This window comes from Poecilia reticulata, linkage group LG2, assembly GCF_000633615.1.
Source record: "Poecilia reticulata strain Guanapo linkage group LG2, Guppy_female_1.0+MT, whole genome shotgun sequence".
Classification (NCBI taxonomy): domain Eukaryota; kingdom Metazoa; phylum Chordata; class Actinopteri; order Cyprinodontiformes; family Poeciliidae; genus Poecilia; species Poecilia reticulata.
Window position 1 is genome coordinate 499,800 of NC_024332.1, and position 12,681 is coordinate 512,480.

The 12,681-nt window shown below is 39.6% G+C and overlaps 1 protein-coding gene across 4 annotated transcripts in view; it reads left to right on the plus strand.

Annotated features, from left to right (window-relative positions):
* ncam2 (neural cell adhesion molecule 2) overlaps window positions 1-12,681 on the plus strand; it is a 315,894-nt gene that overhangs the window by 276,094 nt on the left and 27,119 nt on the right. For all 4 annotated transcript variants that reach the window (XM_008429298.2, XM_008429289.2, XM_008429279.2 and 1 more), the window contains 4 exons: window positions 6,604-6,754; window positions 9,296-9,480; window positions 9,646-9,742; window positions 10,745-10,918. In XM_008429298.2, the coding sequence (XP_008427520.1) occupies window positions 6,604-6,754; window positions 9,296-9,480; window positions 9,646-9,742; window positions 10,745-10,918 (607 nt within the window). The remainder of the gene's footprint in view (window positions 1-6,603; window positions 6,755-9,295; window positions 9,481-9,645; window positions 9,743-10,744; window positions 10,919-12,681) is intronic.

Sequence of the window (12,681 nt, forward strand, 5' to 3'; positions counted from 1 at the left end):
GTGTGTGTGTGTGTGTGTGCGCGTACGTGCGTGCGTGCGCGTGTGTGTGTTGTTTGCTGCGTCAAACACCAAGCGGTCCACTTAACGTTGTGTAAAACAAATGGGGCATAACTTGGAAGGGGTGAGGAGGAAGTTGGCCAAGTTTTCACACCAAACAGAGAAATTTCAGTGACAGAGCTTACGTTTTGATTTTTCTTCTTCAAAATTACCAAAACAAATATTCCACGTTGATGCTATGTCGTGGTCCGTGGTTTTCTGTGTTTATTTTTGAGTTTTTCTGTGTTTATTGTTATCCTGTTCCCTGTGAGTCTCTGTCTCTGCGTCCTCCCCGCTGATTGATCCCAGCTGTGTCTCGTTCCTGTGATTACCCTGCCAGTGTATTTAGTCCCACCTGTTGTCTGTGTTCTTCGTCGGGTCCTTGTCAAACGTATGTCTTACGTCCTGGTCGTTGTTAATTAGCCGACACAGTAGAACTGGGAAGTCCTGTGTCGGCGTCAGCTCTAGTTGTCAGTCTTCTGTGTATCAGTGCTACCGGTATTAGCTGCGTGCTATATTCTCTGCCGTGCCGCCTGTATTGGACTGTCGAGCTTTATCATTAAATTAATCATTTTTCATCTATAACCTGGGTCCTGCACCTGACTGCGTCTCTCCTCACCTCCAACCACCACACTTCATGACATGCTATAAAAGTCATCCTACATGGTTTCAGTCAACATTTTAAAAACTACAACCTTGAAAGTGTAACTAAACATTAAATCCACCCAGAAAAGTGGGCGGAGCCAAGAGACACCGGGGGCGTGGCCAAGTGGGGGACATCAGAGGAGGGGCAAAATGTCACAAACTTATAAATGTTCTTGCTACATTTAGCTACTTTCCAGACACCTCTGATGAATTTATCAAAAAAATTATTAGTGACAAGTTAGTAACTTTTTCTTCTGTTTTGTTGGAGACTTTCATGGCGAAAACGCTCTTTTTTTTTTTATGCAAATTAATGCGGAAATAAACAAATTTACAGAAAAAATTTTTAAATTCACATAGAAACAGAGATAGCGCCCTGAACAACATTTAATTTTCCTTTTGAGGCCAATAAAGTATTTTGAATTTGAATTTGAAATAACCTTTTTAGACAGTTTTTAGCTTTAAAATAAACACTGTTTGCTTAATGATAAATTTTTTTGCTATATTAACACACACATGAAGCTTTAATCTTTGTTGCCTATGAACCATCAAACCATTTAAGCAAAAATATAAACACAAAAATGTCAAAATTCACAGAATCAAGGAGACAACCTAAAAAAAACTCTTTAGTTTATCAGCAAAAAATAAAGTCACTTTAGGTGTTTGTTACACTTGAACTCATGTATATTAAACGATAAATTCAATATTACGATGTGCATTTTTCCAACATCACCATTGTCTCGTGAATATTAAACTGCGGACAGTACATGTAATGGAAACTGTTTAAATATTAATATTTCATTTCCCATCTTCATGTTTTAGGTCATTTTATGTCTTGCAGAGGTTAACATTGTGAAATCCACATTCTGGGGTCAAACAGGTATAATTTAAGGAGCAGCAGACACAAATAGATGGCTGTCTTTTCCAAGCGTTTATAAATGTTAAAAGGCTCAAAGACATAACTTATGCACGTTCACCCTGCGCTCATACCTGGCTGAGTTTATAGTCTCACAGGAAATCAGCTCGCGTTTTTTATTTTGTTTCGCTCCAGGCAAAAAGAAGCACCAAGGACCTTGAAGTTTTCAAGGTAAACGTTTCAGTTTACACTTTGTTTGGTGCTTTCCTTCCACCTAACAAGGCATCGTGTGATCCGGCCTCAAAGACTCTGGGTTTGACTCAAGACGTTTCTGGGAGCAGTAATTATTTTTCAACAACGTTCTGTCAGTGTGTTAGCATTGGACTGAGGTTTCCACAGAAGGACAAAAAAAAAAAAAACAAAGGAGCCAGACGATCTTTTGCTGGGAAAAAGGTCACGGCGGAGATAAATGAATGTGTGCGTTGGCTCGAATCGCTCGGCTTGATAAATCACAGCCGAAAATGAGAGTAAGTGCTTCTCTCCCCCCACTGCAAATGCAATTATGGAAATGCGTGGAGCAAACCAACACACCTAAACATGCGCAAAGACAAACATGAGTCGAGCGGCGCCCGGGCGTGATGGATGGCAGCAGTCATTTGGGTTTAAGGCAGAATGCTCCTCTCTCAATTTGCTCTCCAATCTGCATATCCAGCCCGCGCTCTCTCCTCCCGCTGAGGCGTCTTGCACCGAGAGGCTTAGTTTTACTCTCTACATAATGTTGCTTGCTTCCTCTTTCTTTCTCTGCTAACACCATGACCCTCGGAAAGAGAGCGTAATGGGAGGCAGTTTGTAGGATTTAATTATGTGCTGAAGGAGGATTTGAGTTGGTGTATTGTTTCATTGCTTGGTGTGGTGAGGTAGGGGTTTTATTTGTTCCTATCATCCCAGTGTAAGGAGCTACTGATGGAAGCATGACGGAAATAAACTCATTGATTAAAACAGAGTTTTGATGGATGTTTCTGAGAGGACTTAAGAGCCTTTTTGAGAATCTCTGTGAGTCACTTTGTCCATAAATAATACGGCACAAATAAACACAGTTATGCTGAAAAAGAGACCAAGTGACTCAGAAATCTGCAGAAGCAACCAGCAATATGCTTTTTAAAAATGCCACTGATTGTCATTAAGATTAGATTCTCAATCCAGAAAAAGTAGCGTAGTCCGTCCTTTCATAATAAAACGTCAACATTCAGACGTTTCTATGAACCTACGAGGCTAAAACAACGACAGCTTAAAGTGAAACAGAGAAGAAATGTTGCCTTTGAAATATTGTCACTGAATTTATTAACGATTATTCTGAAAAGCTTTACATTGAAAGCAAAAAATTGAACGTAATAAATATTTGTTTTGTTTCGCTGCTGTTTTACATTTTCAATTTCAACATTTTCTGTTGTGTTTGGCGCCACCTTTTGGATTGGAGGTCAGCAAACAAGCAACAAAACTGGGATAAAACAAAGTGCGACACATCAGCACCAACACCTCAAATGGATAATTATGGTTAATGTAATTAATATTTGATTCGATTAGATTAGTGATTTTTTTTAAAGTTCTAAGTTACTCTTATGTATCATTTTAGAAAAATAGTAGGACATTTTTTAATTTTACTCTGTTGATGAATGCTAGTCATCAATAGCTGCTTGCTAACGATGACTAGCATTGGTTTTAGCTGTTAAGTTGTCAATATGATGCCTTAAATCTTAAATCTATTCGTGATATATAAAAGAAAAAGAGACACAGTGCTTTGCTACTAATTCAATATGATGTCAACTAAATAACGAGGTCAGGAAAAAGTTTTAATTAAGAGAAAAATTGGCGAGAGAGGGAGAGAGAGAGAGGGAAGTAGCTCAGCTATGCTAACTTGACTTTGAAAACCATAACATGTAGACGTGATGTGGAATTCAATGTGTTTCAGTTCAATTAAAAAAAAAAGGTGAACCACGCACCAGCTCTGACAGATCATCAGTAGAGCAGGTGTTTAAATTGGCTAATCAACCACCGCAGTGTTAGCTTAGCTATTAGCAGTGGCAGCTAATCTACCAACGCAGTGTTAGCTTAGCTAATAGCAGCAGTAGCTAAACTACCGTCGCTTATTAAATAAACATCAAGCCTAAAAATAGAATACTGTAATGGACTAAAGGTTCTGTTCTTTGTGTTGTTTTTGGTGTTGAATCCTGATACGTAGGGTGGTGTTGTCTGTTGCCATGGCAACAAGTTTGTGTGTAGCATAGCCGACACCGAGCCCGAGAAAAAAAGTGGTTTTGTGTTGTTCTTCAGCTGTTTTTATGCGTTATTTTGGCCTCCAGCGTTGTGCAAAATCTCCGGACGTAAACAGTGGCGCATAGAGGGTCCATAACATGATCCACTACAGTGTTAATAATGTTTTAACTGGTTCAATAAGTAACATTTTCTTCACTTTTTCCCAAAGCAACACATATTTTACATTTTTATGAGGAACAGTTTAGTTCTCATCTATTGAAGTGGTCATCATTTCCTTGTCCTAATTGACTGAGAGTCTCCACCAGCATGAAATCTTTATCAAACCATCAAATTGTTGGCTGTTCGTGCTTTTTTCTGGATTGGCTTTTTTCTGAGTACAGCTTCCTTGTTTTTTCCACATGTAATTCAACAAAATTCAGTGAAACCTTTGCTCCTTTATTGTATGTATTATAATAAAAAGGTAGCCTTGGAGAAGCAGTCGCAGATGCTACCGTCTATCCTTCGATTTCGAGAATTGAAATGTTTAGCCACCAACTGGCTTTGTTTCACTTTTAACCCATCTCTCTGGCCTCCATTTCCTTGAAGCAGAAAAGCCATTATTAAATGTCATTTTGTTGCCACGGTGAGGTCGAGGTGGCGCAGGACTCATAAAAACCAGGCGGACGCCGCAGACCTGATGTTCATCCCCACCACAAAGCACCGAGTATCAGATGTGCCTCGCTGACATTTACCACTGACATTTTTAATATCTGAAACTAAAACTAAAATAACGCAGTCACAGTCTCCAAAATACATTTAAGAGTTTGTGTGCTTCATGCAAGCGCAGAGAGATATTGGTGCTTCCTGTTGCTGTTCCTACATGTGGCTCTCTGTTCACGTTAGGCCAGGTGACTGAGCTGCATATCAAGCAGGCCGAGCTTCAGGGCGCGAGTTTGTCTCCACACACAGGCCCTGTCAGTGGGGGAGTAATTTCCTGACTCAGAAGATTTCCTCTTCCTCTTTCTCTTTCTCTCTCTCTCTGCTGCCTCATCCTCAGCATCCTCATTCAGTGCCACTCGCCAGGCAAACAAGCGAAGTCGCAAAGCGACCAGAGCCGAGCCTTTAAGCGGCGCTCCACCTCGTTAGCTGAAAGCTTCGTGACGACAAAACGAAAGCCGTTCCAAACAGGATCAAGCCGGAGTCTGGAGCAGGAGAGGAGCGTTTGGGTCGGGGGGCGACAGGAGGGCATTACAAAGAGAGAACTGTGCGTTGATTTATGGGGAAAACAGAGGCAGAGTGTGCACAGGAATACAGCGGCCTAAATATGCAAATGTACACAAGGATGGGAATACAGATGGAGGCAAACAGTAACGGTGGAAGCTGCTAGCAGAGAGGAGAAATGTCAGAAAACTACAATTATGGACCAGATTTGCTTTATCTCTGATCTCAGGATCCCTAAGCCGCATTTAAAGGACGAGAAACGTTCAATAATTTATTTACTTTGAATTGGAGCGGCACAATATCTCAAATCGAATAGAATAGTTGAAAAATTGCAGATTTATATCATCTCTGAAACATTTCTAGAAGTCAAGAAACTCCTAAAATGCATCAAAAACATCAATAATAACGTATTTACTTTGAATTTGAGCTGCACAATATCACAAATAAAATAGAAATATGTGCAAATATGTCATATTTCATGCATTATCACTGTACATATTCAATTAACACCAGAAAAATAGTTAGTTTGTTGTTTTCTTTGCTTTATTTAGTTTACTTTGTAGATTCCTATGATAAAATCTTAACACCAGTATTCTCTGTTACTTATATTATAATATTGTGATATTGGTCATTGTGTTAAATATCCCCTATGTCATGTTATTTGTTTGAAATGAAGTAAAAAAAAAAAAAAAGAAAAAATCTAAACTGTATTTAAGTTTGAATAAATTTCAAATTTAAATACATTTTAAGTTTATTTTGTTTAAAAGAAGCAACAGAAGAATTTAATCTTACATTGGGAGCAGAAAAAAAACAGCTTTGATTTGAGAAACTGAAAAATAAAAAATATTGAGATCTCTTTTTATACACAATACTCACTCAGGCTGGAAGCAACAGGTGAGGGAGGGGAAAAACATTGAAAATAAAACTGCAAATTCACAATCTTTTTAATGTTGTTTGTAGAGAGATGTTATTTATTTTGTAAAAAGGAAATAAAACCATTGATGTCTTCTTTTGCTTTTTAATCAGACGGGAGAAGAAAAAGGAAGGCGGTAATCGCTCTCTGATTAAAATTGAAGCTGCAAAAAAGCTCAGTGGGGGGTAAAATTTGTTTTGGTTTCTGATTTGAGTCAATTTCCTCACCCACTGTCCTTAATGTTGCACTTCCTGATGAATAAATGCAGTTTTATCTGTTAACAGGAGCGTGGTAGAAAGATATTCTTAGTTGTGTTTTAACAGTTTCCATTACACGCCTCCTGGGGTCACGAGGTCACCTGATGGAAAGCGTGCAGCCTGGACGCTCCAGGGTGTTTTGATCTCATTACGAGGGACGGCTGCACTGATGGCCTTGTCTGCTGTAATTGACCCGTCGCTTCAAATTGTTGCCATCTGTCTTCATACCGATGTAACGGCCTTGTAATGTATCGGCAGTTTATTGGATTAGCCTCGACAGGGTGTGACACCAGACTGCGGCCTGCGAGGGCGAAGAGACTGGGGTCACTGTCGGCTACAAAGCTGGAAAATGAAGCATTTCTTAGCTTTTCTCAGTACTTTCTGCTCCTTGGTATGTTTATAGAAACTCTGTGTTTGTTTTCCAGAGTCGGGACGGGCGGTTCGAGGTCCGCGGTCGTCACGGTAAATCCGTGCTGACCATCAGCGGGGTGCGGCTCAGCGACCTCGGCCGCTTCGACTGCGAGGCCCAAAGCAGGATAGGAGGCCATCAGAAGAGCATGTTTCTGGACATTGAGTGTAAGTTAAGTTACAATTAACTGGAAACTTTAAAGCTTCTTAATGAGCTCGGTTCTTGTCACAGCTAGCTGTGCTACAATGCTAATGCTAACGTTTACATAACAGTATTTTTCACTTTTCTGTAAAACTCGATAGTAAAATGTATCAGAAATGAGGAGCTTTACTGTTGTCCTGAAGCTGGGTTATGTAACTTTGATTAAAAAAATTGTTTTTTTTTTAAATAAATTTGTTAAAATGATCAAAATGTGACGACCGATAATCTGTGAAAAGATCCACCTGTTCTCTGAGCTGCTGTTGCCATCTGAAGAAACGCACCACTCCCAAACAAAAACAACCAATCAGAGCCAGGGGGAGGGGCTTAGCACTGTCAGACAACCTCATGTACGCGCTACTAAATATGCTAACAGAGAAACAGCATAGTGTTCCAGGAAAACCATTTATGTCATCGGCGGCTATGCTAACTAGCCTCGGCGTTCATTGTGCACTATCAGAGAGAAAGTGGAGGACATGTGGGTGATTGACAGCGTTAAGACCCGCCTCCTGGTTCTGATTGGTTGCTTTAATTAGCACTGGGAAAAGACAGAAGAGTTCAAATTATTGTCTGACACTGTCATGCCATCCTGATAGTTTAACAAATATGTAAAAATAAATATATTTTTTAATAAAAGTTACATTCCCCAGCTCTAAGTAGGTTAATATCTCTGCCACCACCAGGTGAAGCTGTGGCGCTGGCAGGCCTCTGTTTTCCCAGGCTAATCTCTCAGCTGTTTTGTGTTTACACAAAAGCTTTGACAGTAATTACAAAAACGGTGGACATTTGTTTTTTTGGGGGTTCTAGATTTAAAATTATTCATGCAGACAGATCTTTGGTGCATTTTGTCTAAAAAGGAAATTTTTTTTACTAATAAAAACTTAAAAATTGTGTCATTTTCAAATTTTGGTGCAAATCTATTTGGCTATATCTCCACCCTTTTTCTTCTTCTCAAATTCAGTCACACTGATTTGTGTTTAGATCTAGACTTTGACTAGACCAAAACAAACCATTCTGTAGTATCTTTCATTCTCTAACCTTCCCTCACTCATTCAGCTGTATTTAATTTTTATTTAGATATAAGAGATTTTTCCAGACTTTTATTTCCCAAAATTTTTTGAAAATTTTCATAATTTCCGAATGAAACAAATTGACATCAAATATTTACACCTGTCAAGATTATTCCAGAAGTGAAAAGTTTCCCATTCCCTGTGGAAACCAGCTGGTTGTCTTGTTAAAGGAGAGGAAATGATTACAAACAGCTCCTCCCTGCAGTCGTATCGTCTCTGAAGAGTGATAATTAATGAAAAGCCTGGATTTCTCCTGCTGACGGCTTCCTCTGCTCGTCGTGTCGTGTTTGGGGTTATTTGGGGCAGCCTGCCTCTCCCCTGCCTAATGAGCTCTGCAGCAGAGATCTTCATCTCGGCTTTGGAGAGATTGGCTTCATTACGAGATGCTTTAACTATACCAGCGCAGCAGATTGAGCCGTCAGATAAATTGGCATTTTTGGAAAAGAAATCCCTTGAAAGTTTGCGAGGGGAGAAACGCACACATGTTTGTCTGGATGTGGGAAGTTGCTGCTGTTCCACTGCAAACATGTTTCAGACGGAGAGTCTAATGAACTCATTTACTAAGTCACTGCGAGGCGATGGCACGTCCTCAGCTGTGACAGGGAGCCGCACATCAATCTCTCTAATGGCGTCCTGCAAGGGAGCATAAAACAAGCATAACGTGTGTCTGAGTGAGCCGGGCAGCCGGACCAGGAAACGTCCGAGCAGCAACAACAACACCCGCCGCCGCTGCAGTCTTTCATTATCACCCTCTGTTTGCATCCTTCACTCGCCCGCTTGAGGTCGACTCATATGTTTCTCTCCAGTGGGTTTAAATCCAAAGCATTTTTTTCTTCTTCTGCAGAATGTGTGGGTTAAGATGCCTTTGATCATCCATCCCAACTCCACCTTTGATTTCAGTGTTTAATTAGCTGCCATGAATGCTCAACACACCAGCAGTTTACTGGTTTTAAAGCAGCAGTGTGTAACTTTTATAAAAATATATATTTTTTACGCATTTGGCAGAAGCATCACCATGTTGTAACAATTTAAAACGAGACAGATAAACAATGAAAAGATTGAGCTTCACCTTTTCTTTGAGCTGTTATTGCCTTCTGAATAAAACAGCAAACCAGAGCCAGGAGGCGGGGCTTAGCGCTGTCAATCACCCTCATGCTAACTTACAGGAAAACTGTTTGTCCTCCGTCATCACTGGACAAGCTAACTTTCCTGAGCATTCACAACAGGTTATGCTAGCAAAGAGGATGATTGACAGCACTAAGACCCGCCTACTGGCTCTGATTTGTTGTTTCTAGTCAGAACTGGGACAAGGCAGAAGAGTTACATTTTACACAGATTATCTCTCATATCAAACTGAGCTTCAACAAAGAAGTAAAAAAATATTTTTTTATTAAAGTAAAAACTGCAGCTTTAACTTAATTGTTTTTATTTTTTTCTCAGATATTCCTAAATTCCTGACTAATCATACCATCTATTACTCGTGGGAGGGAAACCCAGTGAACATCAGCTGTGACGTGATGTCCAACCCGCCTGCCACCATGCTGTGGAGGAGGGAACGCTTCACCATCTCAGAGGGAACGCCACACATGCAGATCTACGGCACCGACGGGAAGTCGGTGCTGGAGGTGGGTACGGAGGCTCTGAAGGGTCAATCCTACATCTCCTGCATTTATTTATCTACATTTGACTTAAAACATGTCACACAACATCATTTGAAGCTGATTTGAAGTCCGAACTTTGACTAGACCACTCCAAAATGTTTCTATAAAAGGTTTATTTTTATTTTTCAGGTGACTCCGATGTCAGACCGAGACTTTGGCCGGTATAACTGCACGGCCCGGAACAACATCGGAGTCCGGTACCAGGAGTTCATCCTGGCCCAGGCAGGTGAGAGAGACAGGAAAAGTTGATTTCTGTGTTTCCCAGGTATGAAAAACGAAAACGAGTATGGAACAAAATATTCTCCCGTCTGTATTTTATTATAACTCACCTGGTTAAATAAAAGTTAAATACATTAAAGTTGTTTCTGTTAGTCTCTAAAACCTCTTTTCCACTTCTACCCAAAATATCGACACTAGATTAATCAGGCAGTATTAGAGAATAGAAAAATAATAAGTCAAATTAGAAAATAACTGCCAAGATTAAAATAAAAAGTATATCCTAACCACATATTTTAAACAATTTCTTCAATTGATTATGTATCCATTTTAAATCTCCTTGTTTGTTTGTTTATTTATTTTATATTTGTTCTGCTATCAGGTTATTTCCTGTTTGCTTTTTGTTCATCTGTAATGTTTGTTGTATCAGCTGAGTTGCACATTTTTATGGACTGGAGTTTTTCTTATAACTTCACTTTATTCATGTTGAAATGTTGCTCTTATTGTACAGTATGTTATTTTTTATTTTGTTTATTCATCTATATTTAATGTTTTCTGTTAGTGTGAGTCTATTTCTTGTTGTTTCCTGTCACTTTGCTGCTGCTGTTGAAAATTCTCCTATCTTCTTCCTTATTTTCTTTTTTCTGTCTTCTTTTTTCCATACCTCTATTTCCCACTTTTGTTCTTTTTTCATCTTTTTGTCCTTCCTTCCTACCAGTGTTTATCAGCTTTTTCTTTCCTTCCTGTTTTTATCTCTTCCTGTCTTTTCTATCCTTCCTTTCTTGTTTTCTTTTTATGTCTTTTCTTCTTTCCTTCCTTCTTTCTTTCCTATCATAATTCCTTCTTCCCTTCCTATTTTTCTTACAGTTTTTGTTTTCCCTTCTGTTCTTTTTTCCTTTCCTCCCATATCAAATGTTATTTTTCATATTTTTTATTCCCTCCTGTCGTTTTTAAACCCTGTTCATCTCAGATCTCAGCAGTTTCTGGCCTTTTGTTTCTTGTTTTCTCGTAGACGTGCCCTCCAATCCATACTCCGTCCGTCTGTCGGCTGTCTCCCAGCGGCTGGCGACCGTCACCTTCATGAAGCCGGACTCTCACGGCGGCGTTCCCATCAGCTTCTACCTGGTCCAGTACAAAGAGCTGGGCTCCATGGACTGGAGGGATGTGAAGTCGCACAGCGTGCAGAGTGAGTTTGATGTCCAAACATCACTTATCAGAGTCAGGAGTTCCACTTTTCTGCTCCTCTTTATATTTTCTTGTTTTGTAGCAGCTGAACCTGATAAAGTTTTTATGTTTTTTGGTGAGATTTTTGACACATAAAGGGTAAAAAATATCAATTATTTGTTTTGTTTTTGGCTTGAGGTAACAATGGTTATTCTTGTTGTCAAAGTTTTCCTCTTTGATTTTCTCCTCTATAGATTTTATGTCTGCTGAACCATTTCTGCTGGGATTTTTTTTTTGTTGTTTTTTTTAACCAATTTGCTATAAAATAAATCCAAGATGGCCTCTTTTTCTGGCAGAATTTTGTTCAAAATACTCTGTAATTTCACGATCCACTGAAAAGTGAAGCTTTAAAAAACAGAAAGCTTTATATCACCCTGTGATAATTTCATACAGCCTCGGTGAAGAACGACAAAACATTTCGATTTCCTGTGTTTCTTAGGATGTTTTAAATTAAAAATGTATATCTTCTTAATTAAAAATATTAACTTAGTGTTTTTCCCAGACCTGGGAACACAGACTGTTACTGTGTTATTTACTGTTACTGTGTTATTTACTGTTACTGTGTGGGCCCACAGCATGACGGATCCTCCTTCGTACCTCAAACTGGTTACCATGTTCTCTGTTTTACGTTCGATCCGTCTGAAGTTTTTAGTCTAAACAAAAACAGAACTGAAAAGGTTTTGTCTTAATTATTTCAGCCATTTTTGAATTACACGTTGTATTGTTTTTCCCATTTTGAAGAGAAATATCCGCCTGTGTAGCGTTATGTTTACAACCCTGAAGGAAACAGAAAGCTGACTTTACTCTCATGAAGTGAAAATGCCTGATTGACTTCATCCTTCACCTATCAGAGAGAGAAACTGTAAACTGACATTGAGGATGAACCTGTAATCTCCTGTGTTGACGCCTCGACATCGGCCCAGTTCACACATAATTGCACGATCGGTCACAGGACCTTCAAAGCTTTGGCCCTGGGATGTTGTCGGCCCCTGACGACGCTCCAAACACCTGGCGGCGGCCGGCGCCAGGACCGGTCCGGACTGAAAGCGCGCCCTTCTCCTCTTCCTGTGCTTTACGACTCCAAATTGATTTCTGAGCCTTGTCGGGAAGTACGGCGCGCGCTGATGGACGGATGGATGGAAAATGAAAGCCGGGGGAAGAATGGCCGGCTGATAAGCAGCTCCAACAAACCTGAAGGGCTTATCGCTAATATCCCTCATTTCAGAGTCAATTACAGTTTGGAGATTTTCTGAGGAGGAAACCAACCAAGATGTCAAAATGAAGGGAAAATTTCACAACTACAAATGAGTCTAATTTGGATTATTTCAACAGAATTTGATCTAAAATGCAAAAAAAGTGAGCAAAGCTAATTGCATAATGCTAAGTGTCTCCATATTTAATCACAGACTTCAGCGCTGAAGTTCCCCTCAGTAAACTGCAGCATAATGAGGTCTGGACTCGCCTCATTTCAGCGCCAGCGATGGAACCAGAACGCTGATGCAAAATGCAAAACATTTGTTTTCCTTTCCAGGACCAAAGGACTGAAAAAGCTCCAGCAGAAGAATTAATTTGTTCACACTGACAAGAACAACAAGTTTCACTCTCCCTCTGCTGGTTGATAGAATAAAATCTGTGAGATTAATAATGATTATTATTGTTGTTGCATCATTAATTTGAGCATGTTTTGTTGTTTTTGTTGTTGTTGTCCTTTAATAAAGTTATGAA